At 62.1% G+C, this 19,870-nt stretch overlaps 5 protein-coding genes across 8 annotated transcripts in view; 4 read left to right on the top strand and 1 right to left on the bottom strand.

Moving 5' to 3' along the window:
* LOC110406660 (class II histocompatibility antigen, B-L beta chain-like) overlaps positions 1–1,217 on the top strand; it is a 2,505-nt gene extending 1,288 nt beyond the window's left edge. Inside the window, exon 4 of the mRNA XM_021413450.1 lies at positions 1,173–1,217. Coding sequence (XP_021269125.1) covers positions 1,173–1,217 — 45 coding nt within the window. The remainder of the gene's footprint in view (positions 1–1,172) is intronic.
* BRD2 (bromodomain containing 2) lies at positions 1,485–7,641 on the bottom strand. 2 transcript variants are annotated; one of them, XM_021413460.1, is made up of 12 exons: positions 7,510–7,641; positions 5,150–5,450; positions 4,176–4,313; positions 3,958–4,099; positions 3,667–3,875; positions 3,207–3,578; positions 2,977–3,105; positions 2,649–2,903; positions 2,368–2,570; positions 1,966–2,276; positions 1,764–1,886; positions 1,485–1,693 (listed from the first exon to the last, which is right to left on the bottom strand). In XM_021413460.1, exons 1-12 carry the CDS (start codon positions 7,536–7,538, stop codon positions 1,563–1,565), a joined length of 2,343 nt encoding a protein of 780 aa, XP_021269135.1. In that variant the 5' UTR covers positions 7,539–7,641; the 3' UTR covers positions 1,485–1,562. The 2 variants fall into 2 exon arrangements, with proteins under 2 accessions (XP_021269135.1, XP_021269136.1); XM_021413461.1 differs by having other exon boundaries at positions 2,368–2,531.
* LOC110406691 (class II histocompatibility antigen, M alpha chain-like) lies at positions 10,952–13,502 on the top strand. The gene is made up of 5 exons (XM_021413510.1): positions 10,952–11,507; positions 12,206–12,472; positions 12,851–13,132; positions 13,254–13,373; positions 13,445–13,502. Exons 1-5 carry the CDS (start codon positions 11,435–11,437, stop codon positions 13,447–13,449), a joined length of 747 nt encoding a protein of 248 aa, XP_021269185.1. The 5' UTR covers positions 10,952–11,434; the 3' UTR covers positions 13,450–13,502.
* LOC110406684 (HLA class II histocompatibility antigen, DM beta chain-like) lies at positions 13,638–16,964 on the top strand. Of its 3 annotated transcripts, XM_021413501.1 has the most exons (6): positions 13,638–13,736; positions 14,252–14,533; positions 14,911–15,186; positions 15,264–15,383; positions 15,483–16,104; positions 16,882–16,964. In XM_021413501.1, exons 1-5 carry the CDS (start codon positions 13,643–13,645, stop codon positions 15,650–15,652), a joined length of 942 nt encoding a protein of 313 aa, XP_021269176.1. In that variant the 5' UTR covers positions 13,638–13,642; the 3' UTR covers positions 15,653–16,104; positions 16,882–16,964. The 3 variants fall into 3 exon arrangements, with proteins under 3 accessions (XP_021269176.1, XP_021269175.1, XP_021269177.1); XM_021413500.1 differs by having other exon boundaries at positions 15,264–16,104; XM_021413502.1 differs by lacking the exon at positions 14,252–14,533 and having other exon boundaries at positions 15,264–16,104.
* Positions 16,167–18,970, top strand: LOC110406689 (HLA class II histocompatibility antigen, DM beta chain-like). The gene is given in 6 exon segments (XM_021413508.1): positions 16,167–16,867; positions 16,869–17,163; positions 17,954–18,238; positions 18,313–18,432; positions 18,759–18,794; positions 18,872–18,970. Coding segments are annotated over 6 exon segments (783 nt in total). The 5' UTR covers positions 16,167–16,831; the 3' UTR covers positions 18,883–18,970.

Here is a 19,870-nt window from a genome sequence, read left to right as displayed (position 1 = left end):
CCCGTCGTCGCCGCCGCTCCAGGTAACGTCCCGCTCCGGTTCGCGGCCCCGCTGCGCTGCGCGGAGCAGCCCCGAGCGCAGCGCGGGGCTCAGTCCTCGCCGTGTCCCCGCAGGGATGCTGAACTAGCTGCTGCCCCGCGGAGCTGCTCCAGCCGCACCCGCCGCGCTCCCGGCCCTCGCCTCGGCTCTCCCTCGTGGTGCCACCGCGCCCCCTCGTGCTGTCACCGGGACGCACGCTTCGTCCCCATCCCAATAAACGCGCTGACTTTGACCCCGCTGCTCGCTGCCTGTAAATCACTGGGGACTTTCCATCGCGTGGGAGGCGGGGAGGGAAGTGAAAGCTTTGAGGGGAAGCGACTCCACCTCCCCATGGGTCCAGCATCCGCACGGGACCCGTATCGGTGGGGAGGAGCCAGGGTTGGGGTCAATCTTGGTGGTCATTTCCACCCATGGTCTGTTCATGGTGAGCTCATGGCCACCCCATGCCCCCATGGTCACAGCAGTGTCACCTCTTGGTCCCCCCCCGTTCCCCCTCTTACCTCTGCAGGCCCTCAGTGGTCACCCCGTTCCCCCGGAGCCCCCTCGTGGTCCCTCCATCATCTCCCCCCATTCTCTTCTCCCTGACCCCACAGCCCAGGCCCGGGGACCCCCCCAAGCCCCCACCTGCAGCACTGGGACGCAGGCACGGGGCCCTGGCTCTGTCCCTGCACGCACAGGGTGAGGATGCAGCCCAGGCAGTGACGCTGTCACTTGTCACCGCGTCACTTGTCACCGGGCAGAGGGCGCAGGGACACGGCTGCAGCCCGGCTCAACTCGAATAATATTTTCTTTATTTACATGTTAAAGAATCGAAAGGTCGGAAACATACAGTAAGATGAAAACACGGCTCTAAGGGTCTAAGAGTGGGGCAGGAGGGTGAAAAGGGGGGGGCAGAGGGGGAATATAAAGCTATAGGAGGCCGGGGGGGGGGGGGGGGGGGAGGGAAAAAAAAAGGGAAAAAAGAAAACGAAACGAGTAGAAAAAAATTATACAGTCAACGTAAAAAAGGGGTGGCCCTCCCCTCCCTCCCCCCAGTGGGAACATGCGGCGCCGCGTGCCGGGGGGGTATGTACAGGGGCCGGGCCCGCGCCAGCACGACGCAGCTCCAATAAATTAAAACCTCCGGAACCAAGGGGACGGGGCGCGGAGCCCCTCGCTGGGTGGTTTTCCTTCTTTAAATGCTTTTTTTTTTTTATTATTATTTTTTTTTTTTCTTAAAAACCCCAAACCTTCTCCCCCTTTTTTTTGGAAAAAATCCCACAAGTCAGGAAAAAAAAAAAAAAAGCCAACCCTAACACAACAAACAGTAAAACCTGCTGGGGAGCACCGCAGAACCCCCCCCTTGTCCAACCCCGCAGCCCCACACTGCCCTGGGGACACTCGGGGGCCTCCAGTCACACTGGGACCCCCCCCCGCTGAGTCCATGGGGCGTCCCTCGGGTGCTGGGGGGCTCTCAGTCCGCTCCACGTCGGCCCGGTCCCGCAGAGCCGCCCGGGATCTCGCCCCGCGTGGTGCTGTGGGGTCTAACCCGAATCCGAGTCGCTGGTGTCCGAGGACGAGGAGCTGGAGCTGGAGCTGCTGGAGTCGGAGCTGGAGCTGGAGGCGCTGAGCCGCGACACGGCCACCTGCTGCGCCGACTCGGGCTTCTCGTTGGCTGCAATGGGACAGCGTGCTCAGCACCGCGGCGGATCGCGCCCCGATCCCACCCTGCACCCCGGGCTCACCCTTTTTTGGGGGCTTCTTGGCGGAGTTGAGCTGCCCGCTGACGTCCTGCAGCCGCTTCTCCAGCTCTCGCTTCTTCTCCAGCGCCAGTTCCTCTTTCGTTTTCCCCACCGGCTTCTTCATGGCTGTGAGAGGTCGGGTTCAGCCTCACAATGCCCCCCCCCTCCCCCCGGGGCCGCCCCCTGAGCACAGCCCCCTACTCACTCTCGCTGTAGGGTTTGCGGGGTTTCTTCCGCAGGCAGGACAGCACGTAGCGCTCCAGCTCGCGCAGCGTGGAGGGTTTGAGGGTCTCAAAGTCGATCTCGATCTCCTCGGGGTTGGAATCGCGCAGGGAGGGCTCCCGGGACTGGATGATGTGCACCACGCGGCCCAGCTTCTCCCCCGGCAGCTTGTTGATGTCCAGGCTCAGCTGCCGTTTCTCGTCGTATGTCATCGGTTTGCTCTCCTCTTCCTCCTCCGAATCGTAGAGCGCAGGCGGAGGCGGCAGCGCCGCTTTCGCTGCCTTCTTCGAGTTCCTGCAGGAAGCAAAGCATCGTCAGGAACACTAAAAGCTAAGGCATCACCCCACAGCTGGCTGCCATTCCCCAAAATCTGACCCACACTCACTTGGAGCTGCCCCCGCCGCCGGCTCCCCCGCCGCCGCCCTTCTTGGCTTTGCGGAGCTGCGCCTGGCGCGCCCGGCTCTCCTCGTCGCCTCCTCGCCCTTTGTGCTTCTCCGATTTCTTCTTTTTCTTTTTCTCCCGCTTCTTTTTGGGTTTGGAAACGGGGCCCTGTGAGAGGGCAGCCAGCTGCTCGTGCACGGCCCGCAGCTGTGGGGGGAGACAGGGGGTGAGGCGGGCATGGGGAGCGGGCACAGGCAGCAGCACCGGCCCGGCTCCGGCCCTCACCTGCTCCTGCAGCTCTGCCAGGCGGTTGGCGCGTTCCTCCTCCGAGTCGGAGCTCTCCTCGCTCTCCGACGAGCTCTCACTGCTGCTCTCGTCCTCATCGTCATCTTCATCGTCTTCGTCTTCATCGTCCTCGTCGCTGGAGGATTCCTCGGAGGAGGATTTGGAGAGGGCTCCGAGCAATGGAGCGGACACCGAGGGCGGGCTGGCGTCCTGCGGCTCGTCGGGCATCTTGGCGTAGCTGAACTCAAAGACGTCCTGAGAGAGAGGACACAGAGGAGTGAGCTCGGAGGGCTGGGGGCTACCGGGGCTGCTGGGTGCCCCCACCCACCTGCAGCTTGCGGGCCATGGCCACCACGTCGTGGTCGGGCGGGTTGTACTTGTAGCAGTTGGAGAACATTAACCGGACGTCAGCAGCGAACTCCTGCGCATCGTGGTAGTCCCGGTTCTCCATCTTCCGCTGCGGGAAGGGAAGGGGGTGAGCAGGCCACAAAGCCACCCCCCCCCCCCCCAAAAGCCCCCACGAGGTTGTGCCAATGCCCAGGGGGTCCCGAAGCGAACCTTGATGGTGCTGAGGTCCATGGGGTGTTTGATGATCTCGTGGTAATCGTGCAGCCCCAGCGCCGAGGCATCGACCGGCTTGTAGAAGGGCCAGGCATAGGCAGCGTGCTTCTTGGAGAGCAGCTCCTTCAGGATCCCGTTGCAGTATTTGAGCTGCTCCGACAATTTGCCCTTTTTGGAGGTCTGGTGCTGCTGGGAATCCGGCAAGTCCTTCTTGGGGGGTTTGATGGGGCGGCCGCTCTCGCGCCGCGCGGGGATTTTGGCCGCCTTGGCCTCCAGCAGCGTGGCCGAGGGCGAGGATTCGCCGCTGGTGGCGATGATGGCGGTGGTGGTGGGGGTGGTGGTGTCCGCTTTCCGCTTCACGCCCTTTTTCTACCAAAATACAGAAAAGCGGATGAACGCGAGGCCCAGCACAGCCCACAGAGCCTCCTCCCGTGAGCAAAGTGTTCCCATCTCCCACCTTGGCCACGGGCTGGGTGGGCGCGGGCGCAGCCAGCACGGCCGGGGCAGCGGAGTGCAGCGACTTGAGGAGCGGAGCGGAGATGACGGACGGGTGGGGAATGTTGACGATGGTGGTGGCGATGTCGGGGCTCGGGGTGTAGACAGCGGTGTGGGACACGGAGGACACGGCCGGCACTTGCTGAGCAGCTGTGAGGCCGGCCAGGAGCGCTGGGGACAGGCGGAACCCCCCGTCAGCACCAAGATACCTCCAGTGCTCCACCTGAAGTGCAACCCAAAGACTCCCAGGTACCTGCTGCCCGTGACGCTCCCTTCTTGTGGCTGTTCTTGGCCACCGGGACCACGATCTCCTGCTCTTCAGGCGGCATCTGAGCCACCTTCTGCAGGAAGATCTTCTCCAGGGTTTGGGCCATCAGCACGATGTCATCTGTGGGCTACGGGGACAACAAAACGTCAAAGGATGCAGAGACGGCATCGCAGGCCCCAAAGAGACCGCGCCACGGCCCTCACCTTGTTGTAGATGTAGCAGTTGGTGAACATGGTGTTGAAGTCCTGCATGCACTCAGCCGCCCCCCAGTAGTAGTTGTTCTCCAGGCGCCGCTTGATCGTCCCCATGTCCATGGGCTGCTTGATGATCTTGTGGTAATCCTGCACAGGGGACAGAGGGACAGTCAGCAACGTGTTGGTGACCACACTGCACCCCTCCCGGCCCCACAAGCGGTTGTTTGGGGTTTTTAGGAGCTCAGCATCCCCAGAAGCATCAGGACGCTGAGACGCACACAGATCCGCTCTCGCACCATGCATCAAAAGCAGGGCAAAGGGGTGCAAAGGGATGGAAAAACACCTCCGGGTCTGGTCCCCGCCCGAGAGTGCCACCGTGCCGCTCTGTAGGGGACCTTCGGGTGTTCTTGTGGGGTGCCTATGCTATGGGGACAGCCAAAACACTGGTGTCCGCAGCATTAGGTGCAATGGGGGACGCTAACGCTAAATTAAGAGCAAACCTATGCGGAATTTACCTCTGGGCTTTAAATCCTTGGGCGCCACAGGTGCACGGGGGGCTGGCGTTTAATATTGGGGTCACAAGATGTCTTCTACAAATTCATGGATGGGAATCTGCAAAACGCATTCAGGGCACAAGAGATTAGGTGAGGAAACGTCCGGGTTCCCTCTAGAGCAGCTGCGTCACCTCACCCATACCTGTGCAGTGGCACTGGGAGGGGACAGCAGCTCTGAGGACATCAGGTCACCTACTGGGGGGGCTTCAGAGCCCGTGGGGTTGGGATTACGCCCTTAATAGAGGGCAAGGCCAGCACAGCCCAGGCACCTGCAGCTGCATCTCTGTGGTGGAGCCCATAGAGGGGACAATGCCGTCCCTGTGGCACTCTCAGGCTGGGGACCGTGGCTCGGGGTGGCCCTTAGCACCCGGGGGACAAGTTGGGGGACACACAGCCATGCTGGGGGACCCGCAGGAGGGGGCACGTTACCGGCAGACCCAGCTTGACTGCGTCGACAGGCTGACGGAAAGGCCAAGCGAACTGGTGCTTCCACAGGGCTTTCATCACCACTTTGTGCAGGTACTGCAGCTGGTTGGTGACCCGGCCGGGCTTTTTGGGGTTCGAGACCTCTGGCGGAGGGGGGTTCGCCTGGGGGGTCTGCAGGGCCGGTACCGAGGCCATGGTGGGGCTCTCGAAGCCCTCGTAAAGCAGCGAGGGTTTGCGGATGCGTTTGCCCGGGGTCGATTCCGTCGCCAAACCCATAAGCCCGGCATTTCCCTCCCCCAGAATCCTGCAAGGGAGCAAGAGACATCATCAGCGGGGACAGGGCCAGCGTTCCACCGCCAAGGTGCACAAAAGCAGCTCAAAAAATGAAAAAAAAAAAAAATCAAAAAGAGGAAGATAGGAGCAAACAAAGAGGCGGTACAGGCAGTGACATCAGTGCCCAGCGGTTTCACCACCCCGGGGCATGACAACCGGCGCAGTGTGACTACAGCGTGACAAGGCGGCACAACACCCCAACACTGAGGCCCTGAGCTGGGAACACAAGAGTGGACACCCACGGCTTGATGACGCAGCGCAGTTTAAGCGGGAAAATGAGGATTTAACTGGGAGAAAAGAAACAGCTGGGAGGATGTGGAATATCCGCAGCATGAGGAGAATTTATTTCCAGGAAAATATGGGGAACGTGGAGCACTGGTGCCAGTTTCTTGGGCAGTTCCCAAGATATTCCCCAGCCCGCCAAGGACGTGGTGGGAATGACAAGGAAGGAAGGTGACAAAAGGACACAGTGGCCCTGGCAGCAGTGTCAGAGGGTGGGAGGACACGGTGAGACCCCTCAGCGTGGCGAGTGTCACCGAAAGCAGCTCGGTCAGCACAGGCAGCAGCAGGGCCCTAAAGGCTGCCAGGCCCTTGTGACCCGGTCCCCCCCAAAGACCAAGGAGGATGAGGAGTGGATAAATGAGGATGGCCCAGTCAGGATCCATGGAGAAAGCATGGCTGCCAGGTTCCCTGTAGGATCCAGGCCTCTGTGTCCCTGACAGAATCCATGCGGACTGCGGGGCTGCCAGGTCCCCATGTCCCTGAAGGATCCGCAGGAACAGGAAGTGGTAAACGGGAACTAGCAGCAGATCAATGAGATCCAACTGACCCCAGATTCAGAGCTTTGTGACACAAAAGCCCCATACCACCGGTGGAAGTCCCCACTGCACCCCCATCCCCAAGGCAATGCAGGCACAGCGGCAGGGAGCTGCCACGTCCCTATATGCCTGTCCACAGAGGATCCATAGGGATGGGGAATGGATAAATGGAGATGGCCCTGTAGGATCTGGGTCTGCATGTCCCTGCCAGTTGCCCTGTAGGATCCACGGGGACAGGGAGCAGATAAATGGAGACAAGCAGCAGACCAATGGGACCCCTCTGTCCCTACATACAAAGCTTTGAAGCACAGGGGCCCCATGTCCCCGTAAGATCCAGGTCCCCACATCACTGCTCCCCGTAGGATCCACAGGGACGGTGAGCAGATAAATGGGGATAATCCTGTAGAACCCAGGTCCCATGCCCCTGCCCTCAAAGAATCCATGGGGACGGCACTGTCAAATGCACTGTAGGATCCAGGGCCTCGTGTCCCCGTCCCCAGAAGATCTACAGGGATGACTCGGTAGAATGAACATCCTCATGTCCCTGTCAGGATACACAGGGACATCAAGCTGTCAGGCCCCCTGTAGGATCCTAAAAACAACTCGGTCGGCAAAGAGGAAAGCTAGAGGACAGAACAGTGGGTCCCTAAAGGGTGCCAGGTCACCATGTCCCTGTCCCCAAAGGACCCACGGGAACGAGGAACGAATAAACAGGGACAAGCAGCACCTCAATGGGATACAACTGATGTCAGGTGCAGAGCTTTCGGACACACCAGCCCCATCTCCCCATAGGATTCAGGTCCCCAAGCCCCTGTTGGAACTATGGGGACACCAAGGCTGTCCGATTCCCTGTAGAATCCGTGTCCCTGTGCCCCTGTCCCTAAAGAATCCATGGGGACAGAGAGCAGATAAATGGGGATAGCCCTCTTAAGATCCAGATCCCCGTGTCCCTGTCAGGATCCATGGGGACTGTGGGGCTGCCAGGTCCCCAAGTCCCTGTCCCCAAGCAATCGATCCACGGGGATGAGGAATACATAAACGAGGACAACCAGCAGATGAATGAGATCCAACCGGCCCCAGGTACAGAGCATTGGGACACACCAGCTCCACACACCGTCCCCACGGCAATGCCATCCCCCGTTCACAACTGCCAACACCACACAGACCCCACCACCGCTCCCCCAGCCCGCATTTCTCCCCGTCATCACCTACTTGTTCTGGGGATTCACATTCTGCAGCATGCCGGCGGCTGCGTGCCCGGCCCTGGCTCCCGGCCTTCCTCCTCCACCTCCTCCTCCCGCCGCCGCCTCCTCCGACGTCCCCCCCACTTTGCCCACCGAGCAGCGCCCGTTAAGGCAGCGGCCCTCGGCCGGGCATGAGGCGGCGGCTCCGGCCGGGCCCCGCCGCGCGCCCTCACATCAGCGGAGAAAATGGCGGCGGGGCCTGGATGGAGAGGGGGGACCTTCCTGTTCTCCGCTGCACTCAGAACCCGCCGAGACGCCGCCGATACAGGGCCGGGAACGCCGCCGGGAGCCGGATGGATCCTCGGAAGGGCGATCTGAGGCGGACGGAAGGCGGGCAAAGGGCGGATGGAGGCGGATGGTTCAGCGGGAGGGCTCCATCTTGGCTCGTAGGCCCCGAAGTGGGATCGGTGCCGGCGGCCGCAGGCAGGGGTCGCTACGGAGGCCGGGGAGGGTCCGGTGGAGCCGTCCGGGAGCGCGAAGGCGGGGGCTGGGCCCGCCCGGTGGAGGATGGAGGCGGATTGGGGCCGCCCCCCAGCGCGCGCCGGGCCCGACCCGCACCGTCCCTTCGTCCCCACGAAATGGCGCCTCTCGGCCTGCCCCCGGCCGCCCTTATATAGACAACACCTGGATGCTGATTGGTGGGCGGACGCGCTGACGTCAGCCACCCGCTTGCACCCGCCCCGCTGATGCCTCATTGGGCGGTGGCGCACACGGCGCAGCGCTCCTCTTGGCCGCCCCACACGCCACTCACCCGCGCTGCTCCCCCCCACCCTTCCGCCCAACACTGGGGCTGTCATTGGTCGGTGCTGACATTCCCGGCGCGGCGATTGGCCACCCCGGATCACGTGAGGGCGGCGCTGTTGGCTGTTGTTGTCGCGCGCGAAGGTGCAGAGGGAGGGGGAGGGCTGAGGCTGGCGCCGCCATTTTGTGTGGCAGCGGCCAACGGGCGCGGGCGTCTCGGGGGCTCGGACCCTCCGCCCAAGGGCTCCTCACGGGGCTCAGCGGACCCCAGTTCGCCCCTACGGGACTCGTGGGGCTCTCCCAGCCGACGGCGCCCATCGGGCAGCGGAGCTGCGGCGGTCCGTGAACCGCGGGCTGAGCTGTGGTGAGGTGGTGAGCCGGGCCCCGGGGATCCTGAGGGGTCCTGAGGAAGTCGCGGCCCTCAGCGCGGTCTTGGGGGGCTCAGTGCCACCCCATGATGGTACTGGGGCCCTCAGACCATCCCTTCCCCCACTCCCCCAGCGATCCTAGGGGGGCTCGGGGCCACCCCATGGCTCTTCTGAAGTGCTCCGTGTTCCTCCTCCCCATGGCAATTCTATAGGGCTCAGAGTTAGCCCAAAGCAACCCCAAAAACAGTTCTGGGGGCCTCAATACCACCCCACAATAACTGGGACCCGCAGAGCCTTCCCCCTCCCCCCCTCCTCCAACCAATCTTGGATTCCTCAAGGCCACCCCACACCAATGCTAGAGTTCTCAAAGCCCCCCCACACACGTACACACACCGGTTCTATGGTCCTCAGAACCACCCCACAACGATCCTGGGACATTCCACAGCCCCTCCGTAATAATCTTTAGTTTTTCAAGGCCGCTCCATAGCCTGGGTGAGTTTCACTGCCTCCCCCCGTGGCAATCCTGGGGGCTCAGTGCCACCCTACAGCAATTTCGGGGCGCTGAGAGCCTCCACAGAGCAAAATCCTGGGGTCCTCAAGGCCACCTCACACCGATTTCAGGGTGCTCAGTACCACCCCAGTACCACCACAGCTGCCCCACGCCGATCTCGGGGCCCTCATCATCACCCCGCACCAATCCCGAGAGGCTCAGTGCCACCCCACAGCCAACCCCGAGGTGCCCCGTGGCCTCTCCAAAGCCCCCACCCCAATCTGGGGGTGCTCAGTGCCACCCTCAAGCCTCCACCCCCCCCCAAACCAACCCTGGATACGCCACGGACACCCCAGCGCCCTAAGACAAATCTCAGGGTGCTCAATGCAACCCCCCGCGCAACCTCGGGCTGCCCCACGCCCCCCCACACTCACGCGTGACCGAAGACCCCCCCCCCCTTTTCTCACCACCCCGACCCCTCCGGCCCCGCTCGCCAAAGGCTCTCAAAGCCCCCCCCACGGCCATCCCGGACCCCAACAGGGCTTTGGGATCCCCCCACGGCGCTCCCGGAGCTGCCCCCCCCCCGCCCCGTGACACAGCACTTTGGATCCCCGCGGGCCCTCCCAGCCGCCGCCCCCGCGCGAACACCCAAACATGGCGCTTTTCGCCCCAAAAGCGCCGCGCACAAAGCGGCGCCGCCCATTGGTCGTCTGCCCGCCGTCCTCGCCACTCATTGGCCCCTTAACGCCGGAGGGGCGGAACAAGGTTTGATTGACAGCTCATGCTCACGTGTCCTCCCCCCCCCACGTTGGGTCTTTTTGGTTAAAAAAATAAAATAAAATCATAAAAAAAGGGCGAAGTTGTCCCATCCTCACTCACCTGAACCGTTCCCACGCGGGGCCACGGCCCCCGACTCGGTATCATCCTCTCGTCGCCCCCTTAAAGCCCCGTTTTTGGGGCAAAAAATCAAAAAAAACATCCCAGGGCAGAAAAAGGAGCCACGCGCTACGTCAGCTGCGCCGCGATTGGCCGCCCGCCGTCACGTGATGCCACCGCGCCACTCCGACGGCCCCATTCATGGAGCCCGGGAGGCTCCGCGGGGTCCTATCGCCGCTCCCGAGGGGGGGGTGATGGAGCGCATGCGCAGTGCAGGGGGCATGGGGGGGGAGGAGGGAGGGGTGGGGCTATGGGGGTGCGCAATGTTGCTGGGGTGCTGCTGTGGGGGTGCATGGCGTTGCAAGGATGCAGCCATGAAGATTCACGGCATTGTAAGTGTGCATCTGCAGGGGCCCCTGGCATTGCAAGGGTCCACCTATGGGAGTGCCCGGCATTGCAAGGGTGCACCTCTGGGCGTGTACGTCATTGCAAAGGGTGCAGCTGTGGAGGTCAATGGCATCGCAAGGGTGTATCTATGGGAGTGCACGGCCTTGCAAGGGCGCACCTGTGGGTGTGCCTGGCATTGCAAGCATGCACGTTGGGGATGCATAGCGTTGCTACAGGCGCATGGCATTGCAAGAGTGCACCTATGAGGATGCATAGCATTGCGAGGGTGCACCAGTGGGGGTGCTTGGGATTGCAAGGGTGCACCTATAGCAGTGCCTGGCATTGCAAGGATGCACGCAGGGATGCGTACGGCATTGCAGGGGTGCAGCTGCCGGCATTGCAGAGGGCCGTACCCGCCGTTAGGGCTGTGCAAACCTGACTGCGGGTGCACTGCTTCCAGCTCGGAGAGCGCATTGCAGTGCGGTGCATTGCAGTGCGAGGAGCTACTGCTGCAGGGTGTGCAGCGTACGCCCCGGGGATGTTCCCTCGGCTCCAGACCCCAACTTTTACCCTTAAACCCCACGCTTTTACCCCCCCAAAAACATACATCTGCACACAAAACACGTTTTTACCACCAAACCTCACGCTTTTCCCCCAAAATCCCTCGCAAAAGCAAGATCCGCGCTGTGTTGAGACACCCCAGCGATCTACACAGCCCACTCGTCGTCTGCTTCATTAATTAGCGCTGCTCATTAATTGCTTGCGGGCGGCTCAGCGCCTATTACAGAGCAGGGCTCCCCGCTGGTTTCTTCCACCTGGCAACAAGTGACGCAAGGTAACTGCGGAGCGCGGCCATTGGCTGAGCCACACGATCGTCGCCTGCCAGAGCGCTGGTGTTCCCCGCAGATCTGTTCTGCCTAGCAACCGATGACGCGCACGGGTGCCCTGCGGGCTTGTTCTGCCTGGCAACCGATGACGTAAAGGGCTGCGAGGCACGGCCATTGGCTGAACCGGTTGCCGGTAGCAGAGGGATGGGGGCTGCGAGCGGGCGCGGGGCGCTCGTGGCAGCGCTGCTGGGGGCGGCCCTGGGGAGCGTCAGAGCCGGTAGGGGACGACGGGAGAGGGCATGGGGTGGGCATGGGGTAGTGCCAGGGGTGTCCGAGATGTGTGCATGGGGAGTGCAAAGGGTTGTGCAAGGAGTGGATGGTGCACTGGAGTAAGGTTGGGCATGTACTAGTGCAAGGAGTTGTGCAAGGGGTGTTTGTGCATTGATGCAAGGGAAGGATGAGCTGGAGGGTACTTGCATGCATGCAGGGGGTTGTGCACAGTGTGGTTGGTGCATTAGTACAGCGGAGTTGAGTGTGAGAGGTGGAGTGTGTGCAGTTGTGAAAGGAGTGCCATGCACTAGTTCAAGAGACTGTGCAAGGGATGCTTTGTGCTTTTGTGCAAGGGAGTAGTGTGAGCAGGAGTGCACTTGTGCAAATGGCTCTGTGCATTAGTGCAAGGAGTGGCCATGCACTAGTGCAAGGGGCTGTGTATGGAGTGGTTTGTGCGTGAGCGCACAGGATACGTGAGCAGGAGGATGCATGCACTAGTTAGTGCAGAGGTTGTGCAAGGGGTGGTTGGTGCATTAGTGCAAGAGAAAGCGTGAGAAGTGAGAGCATGCACGACTTGATGTGCACTCAGTGAGCCTGCAGAGCATGTACAGGTGCAACGAGAGTGCATGCAGCAGACGTGTCCATGCACAAGGTGTGTGCATGCCCGGCGTGTCCCCGTGCCCCATGCCCTGTCTGTGCCCGCAGAGCCATCGCCGCACACGCTGGCTGAGGTGCTCTTCTGCCAACCGGACACACCGTCGCAGGGGCTGGCAGTGGCCTTCGACGCGGAGCAGCTCTTCTCATTTGATTTCCCCAGCTCGCAGTGGCTGCCTCGGCTGCCCGATGGTCCTGCGTGGCCCGCAGACACCGAGCAGCCCCACGAGCTGCAGCATGACGCCGCGCTCTGCCGCGACCTGCGGGATTTGCTCACCAAAATCGCCACCGGGCCGTTGCCCATGCCTGAAGCCAAGGGTGGGTGCTGCTGTCCCCAATGTGACCCTGCTGATGTGTCCCCGGTGATGCGTTCCCAGTGATGCTGGTCTGGTTGAAGTTGTCTCAGTTGGTGCATCCTCACTGATGTGTTCCCAATGGACATCCCCAATTGATGCTGTCCCCATCGATCCTGTCCCCATTGATGCATCCCCAGTGGACATTCCCATTGATGCTGTCCCCAAGGATGTGTCCCCAGTGATGTGTTCCCAGTGGACATCCCAATTGATGCTGTCCCCAGTGGTGTGTCCTCAGTGACGTGTCCCCAGTTGATGCTATCCCCAATGATGCACCCCCATTAACGCATTCCCACTGATGTGTCCCCACTGATGCGTCCCCATTGACGTGTCCCCCCCGCAGGCATCCCGGTGGCTGACGTCTTCCTGCAGCAGCCGCTGCAGCTGGGCCATCCCAACACGCTGATCTGTATGGTGGGCAACATCTTCCCTCCGGCCATCACCATCAGCTGGCAGCGGAACAGCATCCCTGTCACCGACGGTGTCACCCATGTCACCTACACCCCCACCGAGGACCTGGCCTTCATGCGCTTTTCCTACCTGGCGGTGACACCGCGTTCTGGTGACATCTACGCCTGCATTGTCACCCGCGAGAGGGACAACATCTCCGTGGTGGCTTACTGGGGTGAGTGGGTGTCACCCGCGGGGACGTGGGGTCAATGCTTTGTGTCCCCGCAGTGGTGGCTTATTGGGGTGAGCGGGTGCCGCTTGTGGGGACACGGGGACGACGCTTTGTGTCCCTGCAGTGCCACAGGACCCCGTCCCCACGGACACGTTGGCCACGGCGGTGTGCGGCGCGGTGACGGCGCTGGGCATCCTGCTGGCACTGCTGGGTTTGGGGCTGCTGGTGTCCTCCTGCCGGCGCGGTACGTGGGGACGATGGGGGCAATGGGGACAGTGAGGACACCCGCCCTGAACTCATTGGTGTCCCCCATAGGTTGATCCCTCGGCGTGGGAACGGTGACAGCGATGTAATTAAAACCAGTCGTTTGCAGCACGGCGTCCTCGTTTGTCCCCGCTCCGGGAAGGGTGGAAATTAATGGGGTTGGGCGTTGTCCCCATGGCCCCAAGCGGCAAAGTCTGATCCCATTGCACCGCCCATGGGGTGACGTGGGGAGGAGGAGGAAGAGGTGGCATGGAGGGGACAAAGGCTGCAATGCTCCCGATGGGGCCGACGGGTCTCAGGGTGCTGGGGGCAGTGGGGCTGGTGCTGAGCTGCAAGGCAGCAGGTAGGACGTGGGGCAGCATGGGGTTTTTGGGGTGAAGCATGGGGGTTTTGGGGTGCAACATGGGCTTTCCGGGGTGTAACATGCAGGTTTGGGGGTGCAGCATGGGGGCTTTGGGTGTAGCATGAGTTTTTGGGGTGCAAAATGGGGTTTTGGGTGTGCAAAATGGTGTTTTTGGGGTGCAGGTTGGGTTTTTAGGGTGCAACATGAGGTTTTAGGATACAGTGTGGGGCTTTGGGGTGCAGCATGGGGTGCTGCATGTATTCATAGAGCACGACGTGCGGGTTCTTGGGGTACAGTGCGAGTTTTTAGGGTACAACATGTTTTTTTGGGGGTGCAGCATGGGGTTTTAGGGGGCAGCATGGGGTTTTAGGGTGCAGCATTGGGTTTTGGGGGTGCAGCATTGGGTTTTAGGGTACAACGTGGGGCTCTTGCGGTGCAGCACGGGGTTTCAGGTGCAGCACGGGGCTTTGGAGTGCAGCCTCGGTGCCGTGCCCACCCCGTGCCCCCCGACGCAGGCGCCTTCGTGATGCACGTGGCCAGCTCCTGCCCACTGGTGGCCAATGGCTCGCTGGGGGGCTTCGACCTCACTGTGGCCTTCAACAAGAACCCGCTGCTGTGCTACGACCCCGACGGCCGCCGCTTCACTGCCTGCGACTGGGGGCTGCTGCACAATATTGCCACGTGGCTCGCTGCCATCCTAAATAACGAGATCATCTGGGTGCAGCGTGCGGAGGCACGGAGACGGGTGTGCAGCGAGCTGGCTGCACAGTTCTGGGCACACACGGCGCTGCGCAGGAGTGAGCACCGCTGCATGCACGTGGAGCGTTGCCAGTGGGGGATGTTGCATGGGGTTATTGCATGGGGATGTTGCAATGGGGCGATGCGTGGCTGTGTTGTACAGGGAAGCTGCAAAGGGAATGCACAAGGAAATTGCATGCGGACCTTGCATGGGGACGTCGCACAGGGGATTGCATGGGACATTGCATGGGGGCATTACGAAGAAATTGAGAGGGAGATTGCACAGGGACGTTGCATGAGGACGTTGCATGGGGACGTGGCATAGGGTGATGCACATGTATGATGCACGGGGGCACTGCACAGACTGTCCCACCAACCACCCTGCGGGGTGACAAGGGGACCGTCCCCAGCTCTGACCATCCCCTCCTTGCTCCAGCACCGCCCCAGGTCCGCATCGTCCCCATCCCTGTCCCCAACGACCCCGACACTGTCCGCCTCACCTGCCACGTATGGGGCTTCTACCCGCCCACGGTGACCATCCAGTGGCTGCACAATGGCCTCGTGGTGGCCTCAGGTGACACCAAGCTGCTGCCCAGCGGAGACTGGACCTACCAGACACAGGTGGCCCTGAGGGCCAGCACCGCGGCGGGGAACACCTACACGTGCTCGGTGGGGCACGCCAGCCTGGAGCAGCCGCTGCAGGAGCACTGGAGTGAGTTTGGGGATGGGGAAGTGGCACCCACACCCCACAGTTCCCCATGGCTCATTGTGCCCATGCTGTCCCCACAGGTCCCAGTTTGTCCCCGGGGATGACGGTGAAGGTGGCAGTGGCGGCCATGGCGCTGACACTGGGGTTGGTGGCACTCAGCGCTGGGATTTTCAGCTTCTGTCATCGGCCACGGGCACGGGGTGAGGGATGGGGACGCTTTGGTGGGGATGCGTGTGACACCGAGGATCTGGTGTCCAGTGTGGGGTGTCCCTCCTCATTCATCATCTTCTGTGTGGCAGGTCCTGGTGCTGGTCCCGGTCCCCATCCTGATGCGGGTTCTGATTCCAGTCCTGGTCCCCAAACTGACCCTGGTCCAAGTTCTGGTCCCCATCCCAGTCCTAGTCCCCATCCCAGTCCTGGTCCCCATTCTGGTCCTGGTCCTGGATCTGCTTCTGGTTCCCATCCCTGACCCTGGTCCTGTTCCCCATCCCGATGCCAGTCCCAGTCCTGGTTCCCATCCTGGTCCTGCCCCTCGGTTTGGGGACCTCAATGACTGGAACTCCCGTGTCCCAGCATGGGGATCCTCAATTTGGGGTGAGGGACTCTCACCCCCTAATAAAACCATCTACAGCCCCAACCCCGCTCCGATTCTTTGTTCCCACGTTGGGTGGGTGGAGCCCCCAGTGCTCCCAGTGGTCCCAGTCGTCTATGTCCCGTCAGCGTCGACCCGGCTGCATTCTGCTCCGGTAACAGATGATGCTCCCGCGGCGCCGCCTCTGATTGGCTGCTCCGTGCCCCCCCCGCCCCACCTCCGTGAGGCGCGGGAGGTGGCGTGGAGGGAGCAGAGGGGCCGCCCCCCCCCGCCCCCCCCCTCCGCGATGTTGGTGCTGTTGGGGCTGCTGCTGGGAGCGCGGGGGGCAGGTGGGGGTTTGGGGTTAGGGTGGTTGGGGGGGGGGCTCTGCTTAATGGGATTGGGGGGAGCTTGGGGGGGCTCTGCTTTATGGGATTGTGGGGAGAGGCTCGGAGGGGCTCTGCTTTATGGGACTCTGGGGGGGGTTCTGGGGGGTCTGTGCTCTATAGGATCATGGAAGGGGCTTGGGAGGGCTCTGCTTAATGGGATCGTGGTGGGGGGCATGGAGGGTCTCAGCCTTATAGGATGTTGGGGATGATTTGGGGGGGTCTCAGTCTTTGAGATATTGGGGCCACTTTGGGGGGGGCTTAGCCCTTAGGACCCCCAGGGAGGTCTTTAGGGTGGGCTCAGCTTTTGGGATACCGGGGTCCTTTTGGGGGGAGGGCTCCAACTTTATGGGCTGATGTGGACAGTTTGGAGGGGTTCTCATCTCTGAGGGATATTGGGGACAATTTGAGGGATCTCAGCCCTTTGGAACCCCAGGGAGGATTTTGAGGGGGGAAGGGGGCTCAGCCTTTTGAGTTGCTGGGGATGATTTGGGGATGTTCAGCTTTACGGGACGGTGGGGGCACTTTGGGGGGTGCTCAGCTTTGTGGGATATTGGGGATACTTTGGGGGGGTCTCAGCCCTTAGGATGCCGGGGGAGGGCTTTAGGGTGAGCTCAACCTTACGGGATCCCAGTGTTGAGCTCAGCTCACTGTTGTGTCCCCATGGGGACCTGTGGGGGCTCCGCATGGGATGGGGTCCCTGCCGGCGCTGCCATCTCCCCACTGTCCCCCCCGACGCAGGCGCCTTCATGGTGCACGTGGCCAGCTCCTGCCCACTGGCAGCCAACGGCTCGCTGCTGGGCTTCGACCTCACCGTGACCTTCAACAAGAACCCGCTGGTGTGCTACGACCCCGACGGCCGCCGCTTCACCGCCTGCGACTGGGGGCTGCTGCACAAGATCTCCGGACAGATTGCCATTGCCCTCAACAATGGCACCACCTGGGTGCAGCGTGCAGAGGCGCGGAGACAAGCGTGCAGCAAGCTGGCTGCACGGTTCTGGGCACACACGGCGCTGCGCAGGAGTGAGCGTTGCAAGCGGGGCTGTTGCATGGGGCATTGCATGAAGATGTTGTTGCATGGGAAGCTGCATGGGGACATTGCATGGGGATGTTGTGTAGTGATGATGCATAGGGCGTTGCATGGGGATGTTGTGTAGTGATGATGCATAGGGCGTTGCATGGGGATGTTGTTGCATGGGGCCATTGCATGGGGTGTTGCACGGGGATGATGCATGGAGCGTTGCATGGGGTTCTCAATCAAGGGGATGCTGCATGGAAAAGTTGCATGGAGAACTGCACAGGAGTGTTGCAAAGCATACGCATGGGGACGTTGTATGGAGGATTGCCCAGGGGCTTTGCAGAACATTCTGCATGGGGCATTGCTTAAAGGTCTCAAGCATAGGGATGCTGCAAGGAGAAGTTGCACAGAATGTTGCTTGGTGGCATTGCAATGTGTGCTGCATAGAGTTTGCTGCAAGGAGATGTTGCATGGCGCATGGTATGGTAGTTTTGCAGAGCACACTGCATTGCACATTGCACACCGCACGGAGCAATGCGCTGGGCATCTCCCAGGGTGTGGCACAGTGCTGCTGCACAGCACTGTTGCAGCAGACAATGCGCAGAGCTTGCACAGAGCATGAGGACATCCCATGGGGATGTGGCACGAAGCATTGCATGGGGAATCCTATGGGGAAGTGAGACGGGGAAGTTGCACAGAGGGTTGCATGGGGTGTTGCACAGAGGGAACGTTACAGAGAATGGGGCAGGGACCATCCCCGTCCCCTGCTGCTGACCATCCCTGTCCCCGCTCCAGCTCAGCCCCAGGTCCGCATCGTCTCCGCGCAGACAGGGAATCCCAGCGTGCCCATCCGCCTCACCTGCCACGTGTGGGGCTTCTACCCCCCCGAGGTGACCATCATCTGGCTGCACAACGGGGACATCATGGGGCCCGGAGACCACTCGCCCGTCTCCGCCATCCCCAATGGGAACTGGACCTACCAGACGCAGGCGGCCATCTCGGTGGCCCCGGAGGTGGGGGACACCTACACGTGCTCGGTGCAGCACGCCAGCCTGGAGGAGCCCCTCCTGGAGGATTGGCGTGAGTTGGGGTCGAGGGGATGACACGGGGACAGCGGTGTCCCCGCAGTGTCACTGCTGGCTGTGTCCCCGCAGGTCCTGGGCTGACGCTGGAGGTGACGCTGATGGTGGCTGTGGCCACTGTAGTGATGGTGTTGGGACTCAGCTTGCTCATCACCGGTGCCTACCGCTGGCGGGCCCAGCCCCCTGCTCCAGGTGGGTGCTTGCGAGGGACCCTGTGGGGCTCCATGGACCTCTATGGGGTCTCTGTGGGGTTCCTATGGGTCTCTGTGGGTTGCTGTGGGTCTTTCTTTTCCCTATGGGTCCCTCTGGGGTCTCTGTTGGACTCTCTGGGTCCCTTTAGGTTGCTGTGGGGCCTCTGTTGGTCTCTGCGGGTCTCTCTACTGGCTTCTGTAGGGTCTCTATTGGTCTCTATGCTTCCCTGTGGATCTCTGTGGGGTCTCTGTGGGTCGTTATGGGTCTCTATGGGATGTGACCGTGTGTGACAAGAACCCCCCTCACCCCCCCTATTCCCCCAACAGGTTACGCTCCACTCCCCGGTCACAGCTACCCCTCAGGTAACAGTGTCCCCAGCCTGTCCCTGTAGCGATCAGTGAGGGCTGAGTGACCCCATCTCTCGCCCATGTCCCCGCAGGCAGCATCTGACGGACACCTGCTGTCACCAACTGTCCCTATGTGTCCCCGTCCCTGACCCTGAGCCGTGGTGCTGACATTAAAGACACTCTGCAGCCTCTGTTGGTGTCTCCAATGGCGTTTGGGGATGGTGGTGTCACCAGAGAGGGGTTGGGTTGGGGACATGGCATCCATGATGGTGATGGTGATTGACATCGTGCACTGGGAGATGTGCGGGTGCTTGTGGGATCTGTGTTTTAGGGCCAGTTCTGCTCAATGTCTTCATAATTGACCTGGACATAGGTCATGACGTCACCCTAATTAAGCTGGGAGCAACACTAAAGTGGGAGGAGCCATTGACTCAGGGTTGGAGGGGTGATCCCAGAGGGTTCCTCCGCCCTCGGTGCTTCCGTTCCTCTCCGAGTCCAGCGGCTCCGTGCTGCAAGGACCCACGCCCGCACCGGTGGGTGGCGGTGCCCGGGGGGGTTCCACTGCAGACCTCCGGCCGTGCTCTGACGGCTCCTTCCCTTCCCACCGCCCCCCATGCCCCCGACAGAGGCCCACGGGCACCTTCCCTGGGGCAGGGACACGGACCAGGTGCGGACACCGCCCGGGTGCCCCCTCAGTGCGCGGAGGGCCGGGGGGGGCCCCACACCGCGCCCGTCCCCTCCCCCGCTCCGCGCTTTCGCTTTCGATTCGCAACCCACGAGACTGCGGTCTGCCTGGCGCCCGGTGACGTCACGCACGATCTCGGCTGCCATTGGCGGGGCGGCGGCGGAGGAACCAATGGGGACGTGGGGGAGGTGGCCGCGGTGTCCCAAAAGCAGAGGAAGCGGCGCGGAGCGATGGCGCTGTTTGGGGCGCTGGGCCTGGGGCTGCTGCTGGGCGCCGTGTGCGGGGCGGCGGGCGGTGAGTGCGCCGGGACCGGGACACCTCGCTCCCCGTGGCCCGACCCCGGGGCTGTGCCCGTGGGACCCCACCCGCGGCTCACGGCCCCGCTGCGCTCTGTCCCCGCAGAGCT

Source organism: Numida meleagris, chromosome 15 (assembly GCF_002078875.1).
Source record: "Numida meleagris isolate 19003 breed g44 Domestic line chromosome 15, NumMel1.0, whole genome shotgun sequence".
Taxonomy (NCBI): Eukaryota; Metazoa; Chordata; class Aves; order Galliformes; family Numididae; genus Numida; species Numida meleagris.
Note: the sequence above shows the minus strand (reverse complement) of the source record. Positions and strands in the feature narration are given on the sequence as shown.

Coding starts and splice junctions, on each gene's coding strand:
- BRD2 (XM_021413460.1), bottom strand. CDS start 7,538: ATGCTGCAGAATGTGAATCCCCAGAACAA. Junction 4,314..5,149: donor CAGTCAAGCTGGGTCTGCCG/GTAACGTGCCCC, acceptor TCCCCTGTGCAG/GATTACCACAAGATCATCAA. Junction 3,579..3,666: donor CCACCCAGCCCGTGGCCAAG/GTGGGAGATGGG, acceptor GTATTTTGGTAG/AAAAAGGGCGTGAAGCGGAA.
- LOC110406691 (XM_021413510.1), top strand. CDS start 11,435: ATGGGGGCTGCGAGCGGGCGCGGGGCGCTCGTGGCAGCGCTGCTGGGG. Junction 11,508..12,205: donor CCTGGGGAGCGTCAGAGCCG/GTAGGGGACGAC, acceptor CTGTGCCCGCAG/AGCCATCGCCGCACACGCTG. Junction 13,133..13,253: donor CTCCGTGGTGGCTTACTGGG/GTGAGTGGGTGT, acceptor GTGTCCCTGCAG/TGCCACAGGACCCCGTCCCC.
- LOC110406684 (XM_021413500.1), top strand. CDS start 13,643: ATGGAGGGGACAAAGGCTGCAATGCTCCCGATGGGGCCGACGGGTCTC. Junction 13,737..14,251: donor GCTGAGCTGCAAGGCAGCAG/GTAGGACGTGGG, acceptor CCCCCGACGCAG/GCGCCTTCGTGATGCACGTG. Junction 15,187..15,263: donor GCCGCTGCAGGAGCACTGGA/GTGAGTTTGGGG, acceptor CTGTCCCCACAG/GTCCCAGTTTGTCCCCGGGG.